Source organism: Aristolochia californica, unplaced genomic scaffold, assembly GCF_029961685.1.
Source record: "Aristolochia californica isolate CCGP_79_NKW_82.1479 unplaced genomic scaffold, dmAriCali1.0.hap1 SCAF_8, whole genome shotgun sequence".
NCBI classification, from domain to species: Eukaryota; Viridiplantae; Streptophyta; class Magnoliopsida; order Piperales; family Aristolochiaceae; genus Aristolochia; species Aristolochia californica.
The window spans coordinates 34,818,036-34,841,681 of NW_027182279.1; the positions used below are offsets into that span (position 1 = coordinate 34,818,036).

The window sequence follows — 23,646 nt, forward strand, 5'->3', positions numbered from 1 at the left end:
AACAGGGAATTATTTATCAGACATCATGTGTCTTTACCCCTCAGCAAAATGGTGACACTGAAAGTAAGAATCAACATTTACTGGAGGTAGCTAAGAAAATGATGATATATATGCATGTCCCCAACTCTTGTTTGGGTGATATTGTTCTTACAGCCTGTTTTTTGGTTAATAGAATGTCTTCGTCTATATTAGAAGGAAAATTTTGTATGCAGGTTTTTTTGCCATATGCGCCATTATTTGTTATTTCTTCCCGAGTGTTTGGATGTGTCTGTTTTGATCATGTATTTGGGTCTTCCAGGGATAAGTTATCTCCCCAAGCAGTCAAGTGTATATTTTTGGGGTACTCTCATACACAGAAGGGCTACAAATGTCTTTGCCCGTCCACTAAAAAAGCATTTGTATCTATTGATGTTATTTTCTTTGAGGATGTACTATTTTTTTCTTTTATGTCTTTACCTTCGGATCCTCTTGTCTCACTTAAACTGGCACCAGTTATCCTTGTACCAATTGATGAGCCCATTGGACTATCATAAGCTGTGACTGTTCAAAAACCATAATAGGTATATAAACGCCAAAAAGAAGTATCACCACCAACTCTTTCACCGGACCATGACTCTACTTTGTCTCAAGATCTTGGAGGTAATGATCTACATCTTCCTATTGCACTCAGGAAGGGTGTCAAGAAAAGTAAAGGTAGACAATATTCATTATCTCAATTTGTGTCTTTTTGTTCCTCATCTGATTACTATACAAATTTTGCTCTATCCATTTCTTCCTGCACTATCCCTTCTTCAATGCAAGAGGTTTTCTCGTCTCTTCATTGAAAGCAAACTATGATTGTTGAAATGGATGTGTTGATAGATCAAGACACTTGGCACCTATGTGATATACCATCTAGGGCCAAAATTGATGGTTGTTGTTGGGTTTATACTATCAAGTATAATACAAATGGTTCTATTAAACAATATAAAGCTCAGTTGGTTGCGGAGGGGTATACTCAAACATTTGGTATTGATGTGTTTGAAACCTTTTCGGCTCATCCTAGAGGACACCAAGTCTCGTTTGAAATGGCGAAAAGTAAACAAGGCGTTGTGATGACACAATGTAAGTATTTCACAGATATGCTTCAAGAGTATGATTTGTTGGGAGCCAAGCCAACTGATACCCCCAACAGAAGTGGGACATGATCACCATGATGAGCAGAGTGATGAATTAAATGATAGAACACAGTATTGGAGGTTAGTGGGAAAGTTAATTTATGCAATAGTTACTAGACCTGACATTTATTTTGCAGTAAGTGTTTAGGGAGCCAGTTTATAGAACATCCTCAAAAAGTACACTTAGAAGCTGCACAAAGAATTTTTAGGTATTTGAAAGGAGCTCCAGGAAAAGGTCTTTTCTTTAGACCTAACTATCATATGAAGATAAAGATTTTCTCCGATGTAGACTATGCGGGGTCCAGATTGGACAGAAAATCAACCTTTAGATATTGTGTCCTCCTAGGAGAAAATTTGGTTTGTTGGAGAAATAAAAAGCAAAATGTTGTAGCCCGATCTAGTGCTGAAGCTTAATACAGGGCGATGGCCCATATAATGAGTGAGTTGATGTAGGTTAGGTCTGTCTCACGAGAATTGGATTTCAACCAGGATGAGCCGATGAGCATGTTTTGTGATAATCAAATTGTGATTTCTATTGCAATCAACCCAGTTTTCTATGAGAGGACTAAACATACTGAAGTGGATTGCCACTTCATTTGAGATGCAGTTATGAAAAAGGAGGTAGTAACTTCATTTGTTCGGTGTGGAACTCCTTACCAAGACCCTTGGCAAGCGAGAATTTATATCATTCTGCAACAAGCTGGAACTCCTACATATATACGCTCCAACTTGAGGGGGAGTGTTAGAAAATACATCCAAGAGTATTTTGGAAATTTTACCCATCAAGGGTATTTAGGTCATTTTGCCACATTAATGGTTAATTTTCTTAATGTAATCTTATTTCGCATGTTAAATTATATCAGTGGTTAAATTTTCATATACATAGGATGTGTATAAGGAGATTAAGGTTCATAAAGTGTATAGGGGCATTTTTTGTAATTTATAAATCAAAACACTTATTTAAGGAGTTTGGGTATTCGTGCACAGTTCCCAATGAAGCCATTCAAGCTCTTCAAAGAGTTCCTCTTCTCCCTTCTCCTTTTTCTCTCAATTTTCTCTTCTTCCTTCACCCAAATCTTGATTTTTATAGGAACAATTTAAAAATATTGGAAGCATAAATAGTTTTTTTTAAAATTGACCAGCAATTTGCATATGGCTGATAGAAGAAGTGCCTATTTCCCACTGCACAACACTTCCTGATCCATTCTGGAGTAGGCACAGAATTGTTGAACAGTCACAAAAAGGTCAAGCATGAGGCAAAGCTAAATCATTTTCTTTCTTTTCCTTCTCAGGATTGGGGTTGGCCCATTAAGCAAGCCATCAGCCAAGGAATTGGACTAGGGACAGACTTTCTTTTCTTTCAATATTAGGCACAAATTTTTTTTCAAATAAATGGACAAAAAAACTTTGGGAAAATAGAAAATAGAAAAGCTAGAAAGAATATCAGTTGCATTTAAAAAGAGAAAAAACTTCTTTGACCTAATGTATACACTTACGTCCCTTCCCAGTACCCTCTGCCGATGAATCACTTGCTTCAAAGAGTACCTCTTCCCAGGCTCAACAAATTCATTAAAGGACTCGCCTAGAGGAACTTTGGAAGGGATAATATGACCAATGTTCTGTCCAAACTTTGGGCAATCCAACCAACCTGAAGTATGAAAGAACAAATAATTATTAAAAAGATGAGGACTAATGGCAACAGCAATGAAATAAAAATTTAGTATAGAGAAACAAAAGATAAATAATTAATCCAAAACAGAAAACAGAGACCTGAAAATATACAAGTCTGAAAATAATAATATCCCAGTCTGACAATAAAAATATACAAAAATAGAAGATAAAAGCCCAGATTTTATTTTATTTTTGAAATGATGCTGATTTTTATTAGGACAAAAGCTCAAAAGAGCAATTTACAAAGGAGGGAAGTCTTCCCAAACAACGAGAGATTGCTGGGAAGTTCCAAATTTTGCCAATTTATCAAGCAAAGAATTGGGTGATTTAGAAATGAGATTCCAATTACCATGAGTAGAAGATACAATGTCAGCAATACTATCAATGATGGGCCAGTGGCGCCAAGGGGGGAAGTTGTCTTTGGAAAACCAACTAATAATCATCTTCAAGTCGCCTTCAATGATTAACTTGCCATGGAGATGATCCCTGAAGATTTAGAAGCCGAACAGCAGAGCACTAACTTCAGCAGTATTAAAATCGGCAATGCCCACCAGACCAACATAAGAAAGAATAGGGTCTCCGTTGTGACCTCTGAACACACCACCTGCTCCAGCCGGCCCAGGATATCCAATAGCACTACCATCAAAATTCAGCCTAATGCAGTCGCAAGGGCGGGGGGGATCCAATAGCCATTCTCGGAATTCTGCTGGGGCCTAACATATGAGACATCAAATTCCAATTTTCCCGAAGGGAAATCCCCGATAGAGTGGTAAAATCCTTCCTTGTATGAAGCCAGTTTGAGATAAGGCCAACGGCATGAGAAGCAGTGTTTTCCGAGGTGCTAGCTTTGGAGTTGAATCTCCGGTTGTTCCGCTCGAGCCAAATGCACTATGGAACATGTGCAAGACAGGCCGAAAGTATTAACTTGCCTAGCCAAAGAAGGAGAATCCTCGAACCATCTCAAGGGAGCCAAAGAGGTCCTGATGTAGCCCCACTTAGAGCCCAATTTTCTAAAAAATCTTCATCCAAACTTGTCACGAAAATCAATAGTGTAAGTAGGACATGCTGGAATGTCTCTTCGCACTCACCGCAAAGGCAACAAGAAAGATCGGGGGCGGTGAAGCCTCTTCTATGAAGGTTGTCTGAAGTAAGAATTTGTTCTCTAATGGCTAATGACACGAAAATTTTGATGTTGTTTGGCGCCGAGAGTTTCCAAACCAGATTCGCCTTGTGCTCATGAATACTGTAGTCTTGCTTTCTAATATGAGAGTAAGCCGAAGTGACAATGAATCGGCCATTATTACTGGGCTTCCAAATCAACTCATCATCTAAGTGCTCCCGGATAATAGTACTGCTGAGTTTGGTAAGGAGAGCAAAAAGCCAACGATTCCTCATCATTTAATCCCCCGCTGAACGGGAGACTCCACAAGTGATCATTCCATGAATTAGCCACAGAGCAAAAGGGGTCGCTTGCCACCCTAGGCAGCCCCGAGAAGTCCGCCGAGAGGGATCAAGGGCCACAGCATTCGTCCGACTAGAAGAGAAGGGTCCTTCCATTGCCCGTGTGAAACGAGGTAGCATCTCTGAATACTGGAAGGAGCTTGAAAATTGATTTCCATATTGGGGATAGGAGGCGAGCGGCGCCACCCTCTCTCCACCAGGCACCCGAAAACTGAAGGTAGAATTTCACCATATTCCTCCATAAACTGTTATGCATGTTGCTGAAATTCCAAATCCATTTGAGCTTAAGAGTTTTGTTCATTTCTCTTGTAGGTCGGATGCCCAATTCTCCTCTATTATGAGGCATGCAAATATCCTTCCAACAAACCAAATGGTATCTGAAGGTGTCTTCTGAACCTCTCCATAGAAATTGTCGACGTATGGCATCAATTTTGGAGCAAACGGAGGCCGGACAGTGCATGAATGATAACAGATAATTTGGCAGCCCAACCAGACAAGACTTAAGGAGAGTGAGACGCCTCGCTGTTGATAAGAGTTTACCCCTCCCAAGTGGCTAGCCTCTTTTCAAATTTCTCAATGAGGGGGGACCATAGTGACGTCGAAGGCCGAGAATCAAAAAGTGGGAACCCAAGAAATGTAGCTGGCATATTTCCCACAGAGCATCCTAGGTAGTCCCCCATATCCCTCAGCCCAACTGGATCAATGTGATAGCCAAGAAAAGTGGTTTTTCCCCAGTTTATGTTCTAATCAGAAGCCAATTCAAATAATCCCCCCACGGCACGCAATATTCTGATCTAATCCATAGTACCAACCCCGGAGCAAATAGTATCATCCGCAAACTAGCGAATCGGAATATCAAAGGTTGTGCAATCTGTCGTGGGGAGGAGCCATCCCATGTTCTTGGCCAAGTAGATCAAGGAAGATAGATATTTTGCTACCCCGTTGAAGAGCAAGGGGGAGAGGGGGTCTCCTTGTCTGATTCAAAAGCCCATATTAGAGTAACAAGAATTATATTACTATCTGCTTGTTATGTCACATGAAGTTACACCTGATCCAGAAGCTTGGCATGACATAAAAATTACTTTCCTTAAAAGAGAACAGAGGAAAGGAAGTACAAAAGAAAGTAGACACCTCAAGTTTGATCTTCACATCTTATGAATGTTCAGTTCCACCGAAGTCCTCTTACCAAGAACTCTTACAAATTCTAAAAAATACTGAACTTCCCATCCAATAGTAAATGCACGAGCTAAGCATTTTCTTTGTTCTTACTAAGGAAAGAAGGCCAAAGCCTCTACAACAGGCCCCTCAAAGCCCAGCAAGCACAAGAAAACAATGAAGCACATAAACCACAATTAAACAACATTATCAAGTTGCACAACAATGTGAAGCAGAAGGTAGCGCAACTTTTTTTTTTTTTTTTTGATAAAAGTGGTAACGTATTAAAAAAGAAGAAGAAAATTACAAACTAAGAGGGCCTCCAGTTACAACCATTGCGGGAAGGGAGGTCCCATGTTTAGCAAGCCCGTCTGCCAAGGAATTGGCGGCACAAGGAATATGAGACCATGTACAACAAATGTTGGCCACAATGTCCAAAACACAATGATAAAAGGGTCAGAGTCTCCACAAGGGGGGGAGGGGGGAGGAGCTCCAATGAATAATAACACTGGAGTCTCCTTCAACAATGAAGGGGTCATGGAGATGATCTTTGAAAGTGGTTAAACCATGATATAAGGCCCAGAGCTCTGCAGCAATGGAATCAGAAATTCCCATTGGCCCTGCATATGAGAAGAGGATGTTACCCAGGGCATCCCTGATAACTCCCCCAAAGCCGGCAAGTACCTGACAACCCCGAGCGTTACCATCAAAATTCAGCTTGAAAACTCCATTGGGGGGGGGGGGGGGGACCACGGAATGCATTCAGGAGGCCGTTGGCTTCCCCGCATCTGTGCAATACATCGCCAGGTTGTCCACAAAGAGGAGCCACTAACAAAGCGGAAATCCTTCTTGGTGTGAAGTCAAGCTGAGATCTGACCCACAATCATTTTTGTGATGGCCCCAATAGAGAGAAGTTTAGAGTTGAAATGTCTATTGTTTCTCTCCTGCCAAATCCGCCATGGGATGTACCCAAGGCAAGCCAACGCAATCATACACCCCAACTTGGGTATGGGAAGGTGCAAGAGAAACATACCCACATCCGATAAATGTTCAAGCATACAAAAAGTAATGCCAATGCGATGGAGAATTCGAGTCCATATTTGCCACGAGAACAGGTAGCGCAACTTCGCAACACTGTCTGTAAGAAAATTTGTTGTTCTTCTTCTTCGTCTTCTTCTTCTTCTTCATTTTCTTACTAAGCACAGAAAGAGGTAAATTTGAAGCAACAAAAAGGCCAATAATCTACAAACTGATGAAGAAAATAATGCTATTAAAAGAAGTATCTACCACAACAGAGCAAATGGCAAGAGACTCCACTTCCAGTATGGAACCCACAAATTGTTAAGGTGCAAAGAATAGGAAATTGTTTTATCCATATTTTCCACACAAAAAAAAAAATCTTATTTAGTACGTTTGAATAAAATGGAGTTAGGCCATAAAAATAGAAGACAAATAGACTTGGGTGCAGCACCACAGCTAGGAGTCCAGGAGTCCTAAACTCAAGAACCTGTATTCTAGTAAGGAAAGTTTAACATGCGATATTAATCATTAAAGTCCAAAATGTTAAGTTGTAGAGCCTAATCAACGCCCTACGCTGAGTCAGTACGTGGATCGACCTTTGCACTAAGGTCGCCGCGGGGCTTGGAAGGGGGGAGGGAAGCCCCCCTCCTGGGGGAGTGGGGGTGTGGGGGCGAAGCCCCTGCCCGGTCCATGATATATTGACTGTTGTTTCATGAAAAGCAGTTTTGGAATTTCACTCTTGTATCGTGTTTGCCCTAATTTTCTCTTTATATTTGGGGCGCCCTATTAGGGTTTTATAATCATCCGAGGAGCATCAGTTGCAACCGAGAGAGGTTAGAGAACAACAACACCTGTAAGTGTGTGCGATCTCTCTTGTAAACTATTTTTCATCTTCATAGTGGATTACTACAGTGGTGAAAGACAGGACGTAGTCTCACCTTGAGGCAAACTGTATAAATCTTGTTGTGTTTTTCGTGTTTGCTTTTTTCTTCTTCCGCGATTACTATTATTGTTCTCGTTAGTTTGGAATTAGGGCGTCTAATTCCTAACACTAAACTCAACCACCTGTAGTCTGGTAAGGAAAGCTCAACATGCGATATGAATCATTCAAGTACGAATATGCACTATCCTTGAAGCTCAGTTCATCCACCAAGTCATTATTTCTACACCTGAAGGTATTGTAGACAATCGATCACAAAAACAAAAACTTTCCCTCATTTGCTTAAATTTTTGTTTGTTGCAGGTACCTTTTTTTTTTAATGAAGATGTATAAGCTATTTTGTTTTTGTTTTTTTTTAAATGATGCTGAATTTTATTAAGAGAGCTCAAACGAGCAGATTACACAAGGGGAAGCCTTCCCAAACAATGAGAGATTGCTGGGAGGTTCCGAATTTTGCCAATTTATCAGCCAAAGAATTGGCAAATCTAGGAACGAGGTTCCAATTACAATGAATGGATGACACAATGTCAGCAATACAATCAGTGATTGGGCAATGGCGCCAAGGAGGGGAGCTTTCTTTTGAACACCAGCTAATGACAGTCTTTGAATCGCCTTCAATAATCAGTTTGCCATGGAGCCGCTCTTTAAAGATTTGGAGGCCGAACAGAAGAGCACTCACTTCAACAGTATTTGAATCAGCAATACCCACCGGCGCTGCATAGGATAGAATAGGGTCTCCAGTACCGTCTCTGAAAACACCATCAGCTCCAGCCGGCCCAAAACAGCCTAAAGCACTGCCATCAAAATTGAGTTTGATGCAGTCGTAGGGGGAGGATACCAGGCGGCCATAACTGGATTCCTACGGGACCCGCCATGTGCGCTATCAAACCCCAATTTTCTCGGAGGGAGACGCCCGATAGAAAAGCAAACTCCTTAGAATGTAGCCAGCTCGAGATAAGGCCCTCTGCTTGAGAAGCTACATTATCCGGGTTGCTAGCCTTGGAGTTGAATCTCCGATTGTTTCGCTCTAGCCATATACACCATGGGACATGCGCAAGGCATGCCAAGAGAATTATCTTGCCCAGCTTAGGAAGGTGTATCCCCATAACCATCTCAAAGTGCCAAAAAGGTCTTGATGTAGCCCCATTTGAAGACCAATCTTCTGAAATATCTTCATCCAGACTTGCCATGAAAAGTCGCAATGTAAGAGAACATGCTGGACTGTCTCATCACACACACCACAAAGGGGGCAAGTGCGATCGGGGGCGGTGTATAAGCTATTAAAAAAGTAAATAATACAATACCTAGCTAAAAAGGGCCTTCCTCCACAACAAGGTATTGGAGTGAAACACCTAATTTAGCCTGAGTGTCAGCTAAATGATTAGCTAACCTAGGAGTGTGCTTTCAATTACAGTTTAGAAGAGATTAAATTACATATATCAAAAAACATATCCCAATGTCGCCATGGAGGAGCTAACTTTGCACACCAGTTGATAACAATTTTAGAATCGCCTTCAATGCAGAGAGGCCCCACTAGATGGCAATTGAAGATCTGCAACCCATTAAGTAACCGGAGAGCTCAGTAGTGGTTGATTCTGAGATTCCAATTGGCCCAACGAAAGAGAAAAGAAGAATACCATTATCGTCATGGATAACTCCACCAAAACCCGCAAGGCCTGGGCATCCTTAAGCTCTTCCGTTAAAATTCAATTTGTAGTAGCCTATCAGAGGGGGAGACCAAATTTCCATAATCAGGGGACGAGAAGGATAAGACATGCCAGTTATCAACCGCCAGTTCCCATGAAGGTTGGAGCCATTTAGATTTCGGAATTCCTTACGCAAAAGGATCCACTTGGAAACTTGGCCAACAATATTTTCTATCAGTATATCGATAGGGATAGATTTTAAATTGAATTTTCAGTTGTTTCTTTCTTTCCATAATGCCCAAATGGTATGACCAACATAGCAAGATATAAATAATTTCCCGAGTTTTGGGAGGCTATCATTGGTAATTGAGAGGATTGTAGATGTAAGATTTTGAGAAGGGCAATATTGGAAACCGATTTTGTTGAGGAGGCTAGACCAGACAATGTGGGCAAAATTGCAATGTAAGAGGACATAGGTGGCTGTTTCTGGAGAAGTTTGGTAGAAGGGGCATAAGGGGTCCTAGACAAGGATTCCTCGTCGGATTAAAGAATCGGACAAGAGGATTTTATTCCGACATGCGCTCCAGATAAAAAAATTTGCACGAAGAGGGGCAAGCAAGGTCCATGCGATGGCTGCAGGATGATTGGTTTGTCGGGGGTTGGGGCAGCTCAAGAAATTATAAGCAGAGGAAGTGAAAAAAGTACCTTGGGTGCAAGGTGTCCGTATTAGAGTATCAGGCACATTTTGGGGGCTTACCAAGGATAGACAAGCAATGAGGTTAGACGTCACTGGAGCCTCTGAGTCCAAAAGTGCTCTCTAACGATTTAAGTTCCATCCACCAGAATCGGTCCACTGGTTTGAGATAGTGGCTTCCATATTTATGGCCAAGTTTGAGATCAAACTATGGCTGATGTTGATACTGCAAGGGCCCGTCCACCAGTCTGACCAAAATTTTGTCAGATTTCTCGTACCAATGTAGCATTTGATAGTCTTTTTGAAATCAGGTAACAAAATTACAATTTTTTTCCACACAGGGGAAAGCCTTTTACGTCTCCCACCCTCAGTCCACCAACCAAATAATTTATTTGCTTTAGCAGCAACTAAAGTCCTCCAAATCAGATCAGGATAAAAATTAAATTTCCAAATCCATTTAAGAAGCAAGGCCGAATTAGTGGTAGCAGTATCACGGATCCCAAGACCTCCAAAGAGTTTAGGTTTGCATACCTCAAGCCATTTCACAAGACTATACTTCCTTTCACCGTTCGGTCCTCCCTATAGAAATCTCCTTTTGAGTAGTTCAATTCTTTTCCGTACAGAAGTAGGACATCAATATAATGACAGGAAATAAGATGGGATACAGGCAAGACTTAATAAGGACAAGCTTACATGCTTTGGAGAGAAATCTTCCTCTCCAGGAAGCCAGACGGCCCTCCAGAAGTTCAATAACAGGATGCCAAGAGCTTTCGGAAGGCAGAGTAGATGACAAGGGGAGGCCTAGATAGGTACAGGGAGGTGTAGCAATTTTGCATCCCAGATAACAAGCCATAGAGTTCAGCACACATTAGGATCAATGTTGAAGCCAATAATGGAGGATTTTGTCCAGCTTGGATTTTGTCCAGATGAGAGTTCAAATAAGTTAAACAAGGCTTTAATATGAGATATTTCATTCATTGTTCCTTCACCAAAGAGAATGGTGTCATATGCAATCTGTCTTTGGGATGCCCATGGGCCCTCATTGGGATTTACGGTCCAACTCATTATCATGACCGTTCTCGATTTTGGGAGGAAGTCCTTCTTATCGTCCAACTCTAGGACTCACCCTAGCTCCTTGCTAGAGATTTTAATGTCACCCATCTTTGCTCAAAAAAACCCCCACACTCCAGAAAAAAAAACCCACCATGTGTGCCTTTTCTGACCTCATTAGTAGCCTTGAACTCTCAGAGATACCTCTATTCGGGAAAGAATATACTTGGTCAAACAGTCAGTCTCCCCCGATTTTGTCGAAGCTTGATAGATTCCTTGCCAATCCAGAATGGCTTCAGCTCTATGGCAACACCTCGGGTCAAGTTCTCAACCGAACCTGCTTTAATCATTAGCTGATTCAAATCAACACTCACCCTCGGCTTGGGGTCGATCCCCGTTTCGTTTCAAAAACTCATGGCTTCATGAAAAAAACTTTGCCATCAACCTCACCTCCTAGTGGCAAGAAATGCCTCATCACCCAAACCCAGGCTAGTTGTTTCCATTAAAGCTGAAAGCCCTAAAATTCAAAGTTTGCACTTGGTCCATCACCTGTAGTGCTACTGCTGCTCACCGAAAAGAATTTGTTCACAACGGATCAAAGATCTCTCTTTATCCTAGAACTTACTCTTCAAAAGCATTTAGATAGTGATCTCTTTGCTTTACTGCGTAATGAAACAATTCATTGGAAGCAGGGTCCAGATTCCGCTGGTTGACCGAAGGGGATGGAAATACCAAAATTTTTCATCCAATCGCCTCAGCTAGACAGAGAGCTAACCGTATCACCTCCCTCTACTGTGGAAATCAGGTGATAATGGATAGCCTCTCCATTTCTCACACTCTTGTCAAGTATTTTTAAGATCTCTACACTGAGAAGTCTTCCAACTGACCAATCCTTCACCAACTCCATTTCTGCCGTATCACCTCCGAGGACACTAACCACCTGGAGTGCCCCTTCAGTACAGAAGAAATTGACCTTGCTGCACTCGGTATGCCCAAAGACCGAGCCCTTGGCCCTGACGGTTTCAATGGGAATTCTACAATAAACTATGGGATATCATCTGGAATGATGTTCATGCATTTGCAAATAACTTCCATCAGTGTAGTACCACTCACAAAGCCATCGACACTCCTTTATCGCCTTAATCCTGAAAAAAACAAACTCAGTCCAACCCCAAGATTTCAGACCTATTAGCCACACCACCAGCTCCTATCAAATCATTGCACGTATTCTTGCTAACCGCCTCCATTTCACCCTCCCTTAAATAATCAACCCTTCGCAAAGCGCTTTCATCAGAGGTCAAAATATCCTTGATTCTGCAATGGCAGCCCATGAGAAGGCGTTTGATCGAGTCAAATGGAAGCTCCTTGATCATATATTCGGCCAAATGGGATTTGGCACCCGCTAGCGGTTCTGAATGAGAAGTTGTATTACAAACGCATCCTTCTCACTCCATGTTAATGGCAAAGCATGCTGGTATTTCAAAGGTACAAGGGGAATCCGCCAAGGAGACCCACTATCTCCCTTCCTCTTTACTCTGATTGCGGGATACCTGGCATCCATGGTTCACTGCGTCAAAGGTTTTGGCTGGCTCTGTGCTATGGCTTCTGATCCTGAGCAAGATATTTCCCTCCTGCAATATGCTGATGACACTATCCTTTTCGGTGCACAATGGACCAAATTGCGCACATAAAAGCACTTCTGAACCTGTTTGAACTCTAATCTGGGCAAAAAGTGAGCTGATCAAAATCCTCCATCTCTGGCTTCAAAGTGGACAATCATATCCTGCACTCAATGGCTAACTGCTTGGAGGCCCTCTTCACATTGAAGGTGACTCGAAGGTGGTTATTGGATGGTGATATCATGCATCTGCCCCATCATGGCGGCATTGAGACACCTTCCTGGAGATTCTCAATATTGCCTCTCAATTTTCTTGAATTTGGTATCACATTCCGAGATCCGCAAATTTGGCAGCTAATGTGCTTGCCAAGCAGGGAACAACCTTCCAATCTCTTATTGTTAGGGATTTGCTCCCTTGATTTCTGTATTTTTCTCTCTGTTAATATATACATCATTTTCAAAAAAGAAAAAAAAAAACAAATCTTCCAATCACTTATTTGGGTCTCCCACTGACACCTAACTTGTCGTCCAAAAACAACTGGCATCCAGTTATTGAGCGTACGGAAGGGCGTTTGGCCACCTGGAGGGGAAAATTTCTGCAAAGGCTGGTAAGCTCACTCTCATCAAATCATGCCTTCATGGAATACCGAGTAACTTTCTCTCTCTATTCCACTGCCCTACAGTAATTAAAAACCGGCTAGAAAGTCTCAAAAAAAAAAAAAAATTGTGAGGTGGACCCGATGGAGAAAAAAAATATCACTTAGTAATGGGATGATGTATGTCAACCCTCACGTCTTGGTGGTCTCAGAATCCATGATATCGCATCCACCAACTCAGCTTACCTTCTAAAATGAATTTGGAAATTTAATTCATCTCCAAATTTGATTTGGAGAGCGTTTGTAGCCGCCAAAGCAAATAAATCGAACAGTTGGTGGACTGAAGGGGGTCGTCGGTACCGCATGTCGCCTGTTTGGAGGAAAATTTTGCTCTTGCTCCCTGCTTTTAACAAGGCAATCAAATGCTACCCGGGTAATGGCCGTTCCACAAAATTCTACACGATTTATGGCTAGGGAACAAAATCCTTGACATTAGTTTTGGTCCTATCTCCTTATTGGGCAGAGATAAAAACGCTTCTATCTCAGACTTATGGTCTGAACATAGTAGTTGGAATATTAACCTTCGGAAGCCCTCATAGACTCAAAAGCTCTTCTGACCTAATCTTTTCACTTGCCTCTCCAAAGTCAAAATCCATGAGCATATGTTGGATGCCCTCATTTGGACCCCGTGCCCAAAAGGAATATTTTCTACGGTTTTTGCCGACAACTTTCTTTGCAGCCCCGACCCCTCCCAACCGCATAACATTGCGGCGATTGCCTGGTCCTTGCTTGCCCTGTCCTACGTGAAATTCTTTATGTAGTGTGCTTGCAGAGGTAAAATACCCACATCTGATTCCCTCATCAGACGGGGCACCCCCGTATAGGACCCTTCCTGCCCTTTTTGTCAAAAAAAACCAAAAAACTGCAACCATGTCCTCCTCCATTGTCACTTGGCACAAACAGTTTGGTCTAACCTTCTAAACAAAATTGGAATTATATACAGTGTGCCCCAAAATTTACCTTCAATGATCCTTTCCATCACAAACACTCAGTCTCCCAAAACTTGGAAAAAAGTTAATCTCCAAATGTGTGGGCCACATCCCTTGGGCCCTCTGGAAAGAAAGGAACAATCGAAAATTTCAATTCAAAGCCTCCCCAATTGAAGTAATTGTTGATAACATTATTGGTCAAGTCTCTACTTGGTTATTGACACGGAAGGAATTTACTCATCTCAGGAATACTAACTTTAGAGGTAATTGGAGGCTGATCATCCCACCCCCCCCCCCCCCCCCCCCACCTAGACACTACAAGCTGAACTTTGATGGTAGTGCCATTGGCTGCCCAAGTCCAACTGGATTCGAAGGAAATACACATGATGATAACAACCATCTTCTCTACACTTTTGCGGGGCCTTTGGGGATCTCTGATTCTACTACCACATAACTTAACGGATTGCTTCAAGGGCTCATCGTCTTCCAAGACCATCTCGTTGAGCCCCTCATCATTGAAGGGATTCTAAGGTTGTCATCGATTGGTGTGCAAAAGGAATCCACCCTCCTTGGAGACGTTAAGACATTTATTTCAAAATTTTTAACATAATTTCTTGTCTAAATTGTACATGGACACACCCCAAAATCTGCCAATCATTTGGCAGACGTACACGCCAAACGGGGATCTTCCCTCCAACACCTTGTTGTGGAGATCAGTAGGGGTGGCATCGAGCTGAGCAGAGCAGAGCCGAGCCGAGCCGAGCCCAAACCTACCTATGTTCGAGCCGAGCTTGATTTAAATATTTCAAATCCGAGCTCGAGCCGAGCCTAGCCTTGAGCCTAAAATTGTAGCCTAGCTCGAGCCCAATAATTTTAATCGAGTTCGAGCCCGAGCTCCAACATACATTTAAAATTTTCCAAAAAATACATGTCAAATAAATTGTATATAAAATTATTGTAACGCAAAAGAAGATGCAGAGCATCAGAAAAACACAACTAGGAATAGTTCAATACACATCACCCCGAATAACCAATGCACCATTGACATCAGGCAGGAAGCTCTTACTTGCCCAACACTCTTTATTTATTTAATTTTTTATTGGAAGTGAGAGGAGGAAAATGCTCCCTATATTAAAATAATAAAACTATAATAAAGAATTTTATCTAAAGTTTTAATTAAATTACCTTGTTGAAGAATAAATGTTATTAAATAAAAAATTAAAATAGTGTAATTATTCCTCAACTATTTCCTTAATTCTCTCTCATTAACAGTTAGAACTAACTTTGGCTAGATTTTAATCACGAAGTCGTAACCGATAAAAAATATACACACATCGAACTATCGAAGTATATAGAAATATTACGTCGTGTTGAAAAGTTCAGAAAATGAAATTTCACCAGATGGGGAGGAACTTCACTGTCTCTATATTTAAGATGAAAGGAGGTAAGATATTATCCTCTATCAAAACCATGAAATGAAAAGTGCAAAGAAGCAGAGAAATAACTCGGAGGTCCTATCAACGATTGTTGGGCAAGTAAGAACTTCGGATGAGGGGCATTCCAATTTTATATTCAAAATTCCTGTAATTATACGATTACAAATAAAGACTCCACAGCAGCTGCAAATGATTTACAACGCGAGTTTTAAGAAATTGTTTCTTTTGTCTTACACCGGGGGACATTCCACCCGGACGGCTCTATCGGATTAGTTCGCCACTTCGTTTAGTGGGGGCATTTGGAAGCAATTTCATTTCATTACATTCCTTGCATTCTCCGTTGGCTCGAACGGCTGTTCATACAGAACAATGCCACTGTTCAAAACAGCGAAGTGATTGGAAGGATAGACAATAAACGGATTCAACACTATTCTGCTGTCCTTCCCGCTCATCTGATTCGAAGGCGATAATCATGGTCCCCACAGTAAAACTCGTCATTTATCCTAAGCCCTATCTCTGATGTTTGGAGCGGCAAAATAATCCGGTCTAGTCCTCTGGATCCGGGCTCCACTAAGGATAGACCATCTAGTAGAATTCCTGCAGTGAGTTTCACCGGTGTCTCCTTTCCTTCTGGGTGGTCAAGTTGTTTACAATGCATTCTTCGGCAAGCTCCGTCCCGCAGCCTGAGGCTATACTGGAATGGTTGCAGAAGGAAATGGGGTACCGGTCGCAGGGTCAATATATTAACAATGTAGTACCATCGGCCGAATCGTTGTGTCGGATGTGTCGGGGTAACATGGTTCCCATGTTCAATTTTTTGTTGAAGCGGGTTAAATCGGAGAAGACGGTGGAGAAGATCCGTCGGAATATTCTTATCCACGGAAGCAGCGAAAATGTTTCAGCAGAGGCGGATGAGGTAAGGGTTGGCAAAGGGAAGAGGAAAGGCAAGGAAAAGTCTGTTAGGCTCGGAGAAAGGGTCGGTAGGGCCCACAGGTTCCGTTGAAAGAAGCAAAGACGTTGCCATGAGAGAGGGATTTCGCAGAGAAAAAAGTTCAGAGATTGAGAGCTGTTGTTCAGAGACGAAATGGGAGAGAGAAGACTGAAGTCGACCTCTCCCGCAGCGCTCTTGCTCCCGACTCCCTGAGTCCCGCCTCCCGACTCTCCGAATCCCGAGCCCTCGTTAAGTTAACGAGTCGGCTCACGAGCTTTCAAACTGAACCATGGTTCGGTCGAGCTCAACTCGTTAACTTAATGAGCCTTACCTGGATCTCGAACTCGGTTCGAGATCTAGGTAAATCAAATCGAACCGAGCCGAGCTCGAGCCGCTCGCGAATCGGCTCGGTTTGATGCCACCCCTAGAGGTCAGTCCACCCCCAATAGGTTGTATTTCTCTCTCTGATTTATTGAATATTCACACACTTTCTTTAAAAAAAAAAAAAGACAAATACTCAAACTGGTTTTTCACTAGCTACATTCTCAACAACAATGGTTAAAAAAATTTGAGCTAAGAGCAAGGCCCCCTCATCTTAGCCCCAAAGTGAAATTCTAAATAAATATTTTCAGTGACACCACCATTTTTTTCTCGTAAGCTTGAAGAATGGAAAGGATAATTGGAGATCTGTTGTATCTTACTCTGATAACTCCCCCACTGAGTAGGGCCCTTCCTTGCAGTAATGACTCAAGTAGAATTTCAACTACTACTCTAAAGGAAACTCTGACCCTGATGAGAATAGTGGTGTCATCCAAGTCATGAGAGGATACATCCATCTGGTCTACTCTGACCTATTTTGTCATTGTGATTCCACAAAGGCAGAATTGACAACCGTCTTTTTTTCTTCTTTGATAAACAATGAAGGTGACAGCCCTCCTTCAAGGCTTGAAAGTCTACATTCACCACAGTTCGGACTTTTCCCTCATGGAAAGAGACCCTCTACCATCATCAGTTGGACCGAACAAAACACCTGCCCGCTTGACCATTTCCTCCATTTCTTTGAAAGCAGTGTAAATGGACAATGTACACAACTCCTTAAAAGTCATTTCTTCCATTTCCTTGACGAAGCTGAAGATATTTCTGTGCAGCTTACCATCACATAATAGCAATGCTGAGTCTTAAAGCTAGGGCTGATGCCTTCCAACAACACCTTGTTCAGCACAGTGCTTTGCTTTTAGATTAGTTATCTATTTTCTTTTCTGTTGTTTTTTATTTTCTAATTGTATATAGTGTCAGACTTATTGTTAGGTTTCATGCTGTCTAATAAATCCTCTTTCTCAGTGTTCAGAGAGGGAGAGGGAGAGAGAGAGAGCCCAGTCTTTTGCACATTCAGGGAAGAAGGTAGGATACCAAAAAGTTCAAGATATAGTTTGTTGTTTACATCATCCAACCAGTTTGCAAAAAACAGAATCACAAAAAAACGTGTGTAACTCTTTGTAAAGCTCATTTCGTAAGTATCTACAGAAACTCATGGACCTATATACAAAAATACCCTAGAATATAGGTATACTAAGCACAAATCTAGGGTAACAACCGGCTAGAAATTTGTAGACTTTACCAGGAGGTAGCTTGCTTTTGTCATAAAATTTCTTATTTTGAGTCATCCAATCAATCTTAGGCGGTTGTGGTGTCCGCCTTGGCCCATCATCTGGGTGTTCTCTTTTTAATTTTCGGCGCCTTTCTTCACGCTCCTAAACAGCATATTTCAAAATCAGAAATCAACAAGAAAATTCGGTAACCTAACAATTGATCAACAATTACACTAGCTACTTATTCCTGAAAATTAAATTAACAAAAAACAATGGGAAATATGAATATTAATAAGTAAAATATCTTCCTTCAAACATGTACACTTCTGAAATGCCAATGCTATACAAATTGCATTCAGAAGGACATGAAAGTATGACTGTAGAATCATGAATCACCAGAAACGCACTGGCTTCCTTATGCTTTTTAATTTTTTGCATTAGTATAAGACAACTTTAGTAAAAACAGGGACATGCAGGAATCCGAAAGCAACTTCGGCAGATTTATAAAAACAGAGCATCTTAAAAAAACCCTCACAAGGATGGGGTCCATCCATCACAGCAAGTCTTCCCTCTTCCAAGGTCAAGAAACTAGTTTCTTGGAATCTCCTTCAATTATAAATGAAGGACAAGACAATCAGTCTACAGTCCAACGAGAAAACAAAAAACAGAAAACATACACATTGTGCTCTCTTGACAAAGAAATGTGATCAAGAGCATCAGTATACAGGAACGAGAAAGAAAGAAAAAAAAGTACACATTGAGCACTCTTTTTTTTTAATGAAATGTGATTTTATTAAGAAAACAAAAGGAGGAACTAACTCCAAACAACAAGAGATTGCAAGGAGGCTCCTTGCTTGGCTAACACATCAGCCACAGAATTTGCTGATCTCGGAATGAGAGACCAAAAACAGTCAAATAAATTGGCAATATCGATAATTTCAAAAAAGGCGTCCCAATGGTGCCACGGAGGCGCAGAGGAATTCTCACACCAACCAATCACTACCTTGGAGTCTCCCTAATTCAGGATGGGCCCGGAGCAATGATCGCCGAAAACACAGAGCCCATTAAGTGGGCTTCGAAGCTCGGCCATCGTGGAGTCCGCAATACCGAGAGGGCACGAGAAGGAGACGATCTGGATCCCAAGAGAATCATGAATCACACCGCCAAAACCCGCTAAGCCAAGGTTACCAAAAGAAGATCCATCAAAGATCAACTTAAGGACATCAGTAGGCGGTAGGGTGCACTCAGAAATAACTGGGGGCTTCAAAGAAGTGTGGAGCTAGGCAAGACACCTCTAATTATTTCTTATGGAAGATCTCGAGAAGGGGGTGAAGGTTTTTCGAGAGTAAAGCCAAGTAGCAGTATTGCTTGAGATAGTTTCAATGACTCTATCTTGAGACCTGAACTTGGCATTGAATCTCATTTGATTGAATGAATGCGGAGAGGGCAGAGATCATCAATTTTTCATAATCAGGGACAGGGGTCCCTGCAAGCATTCGGTAGGCGACGGCTAAGTCTTCTGGGAAGCAGAGATGGAGCCCAATTCGGCTAATAATCGACGTCCAAATCTCCCAAGAGAAAGAACACGAGAAGCAAGTGGCTAACAGTTTCTTCATTGGCATGGTAAAAAGGGCAAATGGGAGGTCAACCCCGAGCTGGCCACGAATTCTGAGATTATTAGCTAAGAGAATTTTGTTGCAGCATGCACTCACATGAAGAATTTTATTTTTGGGGGGGGCGCTGAGACGCCATGTGAACTCCACTGCATGCTTAGGACCACGAGTAATCCTGCCTCAAATAACAAGGTAAGCGGAGGAGACTGAGAAGAAGCCACTTTTATCTGGCCACCAGATCAATTTATCTGATTTGTTAGCTTGAATTCTGGCTAGTTGTAAAGCGTCCAAAAGGCGATAGACCATGACAAGGTTGAATGCTCCATCCCCCATTATCAGCAACTTCAGCAATGGTAATATTCCTTAATCTTGAAATTCTAAAGAGGCTAGGGAAGAATGTGTTCTGAAGAGGCATATCACCCAACCACCAGTCTTCCCAAAATCTGATATGATGGCCATCACCCACATAGAATCGGACTGTCGATGAGAAAATTGGAGTAAGGAGATAGAGAGACATCCATATAGGAGATAAATTGCCTTCTGTTTCCCCCTTCGGTCCACCAATTCGAGGAAATGCCGAGTTTTGAAAGCACCATATTTTTCCAAAGGTTTGGAGTAAATGAGTTAGTCTCCAAATCCATTTAGGGGGTGTTAGTCAACATTGAAGTTGAAGTTGAAGTTAGACTTCAAATTCAAAACAATAATTTGATTCAACTTCAACTTTTCCTTGGGTGTTAGTGTAGACGAGTTCAAGTGCACTGGAAAACAAATTCCAGTGTTAGTGCCCCAAAATGAAAAATATGATGTAAACAAGAGAATGAGTAACTTTTTATTAATATATTAATATACTAAATAATGAAATACTAAATTATATTAATTAATGATAACAGTTATAATAAATTAATATAATAATAATGTGTGACTAGAATAAATTATAAAAAATAAATAAATAAAGTAAAAAATTACATAAGCGAATATAATAAATAAATAAATTATTTTTTTAATAACATAAGATATATTTTAACATTAAAAATCACTAATTTAATTATAGCAATAAAAATAAATATAATAAATAAATAAATATATTATTTTATCAAAATCATAATATATATTTTTACGTATTTTTAATTAATAATATATTACCTCAAAATTTAAAACCATTGGTTTAATTAATTATAGCAATGGGATAATTAAACCAAAATAATTGATCAAATGTTTACTTTAACATTATTTTAATTATTAAATTACTAATTTAATACAGTAATTACAAAATGAATATACTGAGTAAATAAAAACAATTATTTTATTAATAACAAAAGATGCATTATTTTACAAAATAAATATAATGAAGTTATAACGTTGGTTTAATTTTTCCTAACTTAGGAAAAATTAAATCACAGTGTCGTCTTCCTCACGACGCGGATAATGGCGGGAGACAACGGCAGGCCAGCAAGCAACGGCGACGGAGGCGGCGATCCGACAGTACACCGAGAGGGAGAAGAGAGGGAGGTCGAGAGGCTCTGTGACGGAGGCTCAGCGAGGTGACTCTGCGACGGAGGCTCAGTGATCGCGGCTCTGTGACGGAGGCCGAGAGGGAGAAGAGAGCAAGAGAGGGAGAAGGAAGACAAAGCCGAGAAGGAGAAAAGAGCGCAAATGAGGGAAAATATTTTGGTCAGGGAAGGCAAAGACGCGTTTCGTGCGAAGCTTCAAGTGAAAGATTTGAAAAATTGGGCTAAAACCCAATTCCACCGTTTTAGCCTAAGTAGATGACCTATTGTTTTCTAATGAGCGCCAGAATCATTCACCACTAATGACCTAATCAGATGAACTAGGTAATGCACATGAACTTCATTTCAAGTTCATTGTTGACTAACCCCCCCCCCCCCCCCTTAAGGAGCAAGGCTCGGTTCATGTCTTTGGAAAGCCGGATTCCGAGACCTCCGAGGCTCTTCAGAGGCAGACTTCCTCCCAAGTGCCAAATAGTACTTGAAATCAAGGTTGTTTCCTCTCCATAGAAAACGCTTCTTCATCTTATCTAGTTGCTGACAAACAGAAGTTGGGCAAGGCATGAAGGATAAATAATGGTTTGGAATGCCAGCAATACATGATTTTAAAAGAGTCAACCTTCCAACCTTGCTAAGTAACCGACCCTTCCATGAAGCAAGCCACAATTCCATCTTCTCAATAACTGGAGTCCAGTGTCCAGAGATCTTTGCAAATACAGCCCGTGAACAAAGGAAGACCGAGGTAAGTACAAGGGGTGGATGGCGCCGCCATAGTGGAGCCCAAAATGTTTCTACCCTTCAAGAAAGCACTCTAACCATGGCTGATAACAAGAGGAGAACCGTTTTGAGCCTGTTTGCAAGGAGTCTAGCAATAATCTTGTAAGTACTCAAGATCAGACTGATAGGATGAAAGTCACCAGGGGTCTCAACATTTCTCTTCTTGGGGATCAATGAAATAAAGGAGAACCCCATGCTGCGAAAGGAGATGTCAGTCTTGAAAAAACCCTCAACCATCTTATAAATATCACCCTTGATGATCGGCCAAGCACGGTGGTAGAATTCATCGTTGAATCCATCTGGGCCCGGCACCCGGTCACAAGCCATGCCCAGGACTGCCTTTTCAATTTCCTTCTAGGAGAAAGGAGCTTCGAGAATAGATGAAGCAGAGTGGGGAAGATGCCAAAAATGAAGTTGCTGAACTTTGGGCCAATTAATATAATCATCAGTGTATATATCTTTACTCTTCCAAAGAATCCAACTCAGCGATGCGGTTGAGGGAGGATTTCTTTTCTCTAGCAGTTTGACGACGCCGGAAGGACCATTCCTTAGGAGTCTTTTTAAGGAGTTTGAGCTTTATCGAAAGAGACCACTCTGGCCGACCCCAAGCCAGTAAGTTCGACCAACAGTTTTTCAAAAGCACATCAAAATCGGCATCTGAGAGCCAAGTGTTTTCGAATCTAATGGGGGGGGACCCCATCTTCCACACGAGGTGGATAATAGGATAGGCCAATGATTAGATCCTACCCGATTGAGGACTCTTCTAGAAATATCATCATAAAGATGAAACCTATTTGAGTCGGCAAGAAAACGATCCAACTTTGAGAGGATAGGGTGTTGCTGCCCATTAGACCAAGTGAAGGTCTTTCCTGAGAGAGTGATCTCTTCCAATTCTCTACTACCGATTAAGTCAGCAAAACCCCTCATAGAAGATGAGTGTGAGTAGCTGGAGGTTGCTTTTCGTCGCAGAAACGAATAGCATTGAAATCTCCCGCAAAAACCCATGGTAGAGGCCAATAGAGTTGGAGGTCAAAGAGCTCCTCCCAGAAATTCCTCCTCTCGCGATAAAGGTTGGGACAGTAAACTCCAACGAGGCACCACTGAGAATCCGAACAGCGATCACAGAAATGAATCCCCACCAAGTAAGTTCCGTGATTGATGTTGATTGCATCGAATAGGGAACTATCCCATAGTACCAATATTCCACCAGAATGGCCGATCGAATTAACGGCCGACCATTGCAATGAGGGCTATTCCAAAGGTCACAGGCGAGGCTGTCGCTCGGACTTTGGCATTTTGTTTCTTGGAGCACCACAATAGAAGGCTTGAATTGTGTTAGGAGGAGAAAAATTATTGCTCGCTTCCGTGAAGACCCTACTCCCCGGACATTCCAAGAGATCAAGATCATTTAGAACTGATTTGTTGAACTCCCACATTGTCTTTCCGTCCTGTAGTCTATCCATGGAAAACCACTCCCAAGAAACGAGCTAGATTCATCATGTTTCGCCATGTTTCCTCGTCAAACCGACTTCGTTCAGATTGAAGCTCTGCTGCCATCCTTTAAGTTGGAGGGAGAGGAGGTTTGAAATGGTCAGGGGGGGATGTTCTGCTGGCCAAAGTAGTCCCTGATTGGCAACAGGCGGAGCCACTCTTTTTCCTTCTATGATAGGTAGCCAAAACTGGAGGGGTTGGAAGATCTAGGTTGAGCGTGGTGTTAGGATTGGGCTCAGGTTCTAATGTGGTCTCTGGATCTTGGACAGTGAGTGGGGAAGGCATTTCAGGTGGTTTCTGCGTCCTG

At 41.7% G+C, this 23,646-nt stretch overlaps 1 protein-coding gene across 5 annotated transcripts in view; it reads right to left on the reverse strand.

The window, feature by feature from the left end:
• LOC137939166 (uncharacterized) overlaps window positions 1–23,646 on the reverse strand; it is an 85,587-nt gene that overhangs the window by 56,621 nt on the left and 5,320 nt on the right. For all 5 annotated transcript variants that reach the window (XM_068784379.1, XM_068784381.1, XM_068784382.1 and 2 more), the window contains 2 exons: window positions 17,983–18,115; window positions 2,654–2,805 (listed from right to left, as the gene is read on the reverse strand). In XM_068784379.1, coding sequence (XP_068640480.1) covers window positions 2,654–2,805; window positions 17,983–18,115 — 285 coding nt within the window. The remainder of the gene's footprint in view (window positions 1–2,653; window positions 2,806–17,982; window positions 18,116–23,646) is intronic.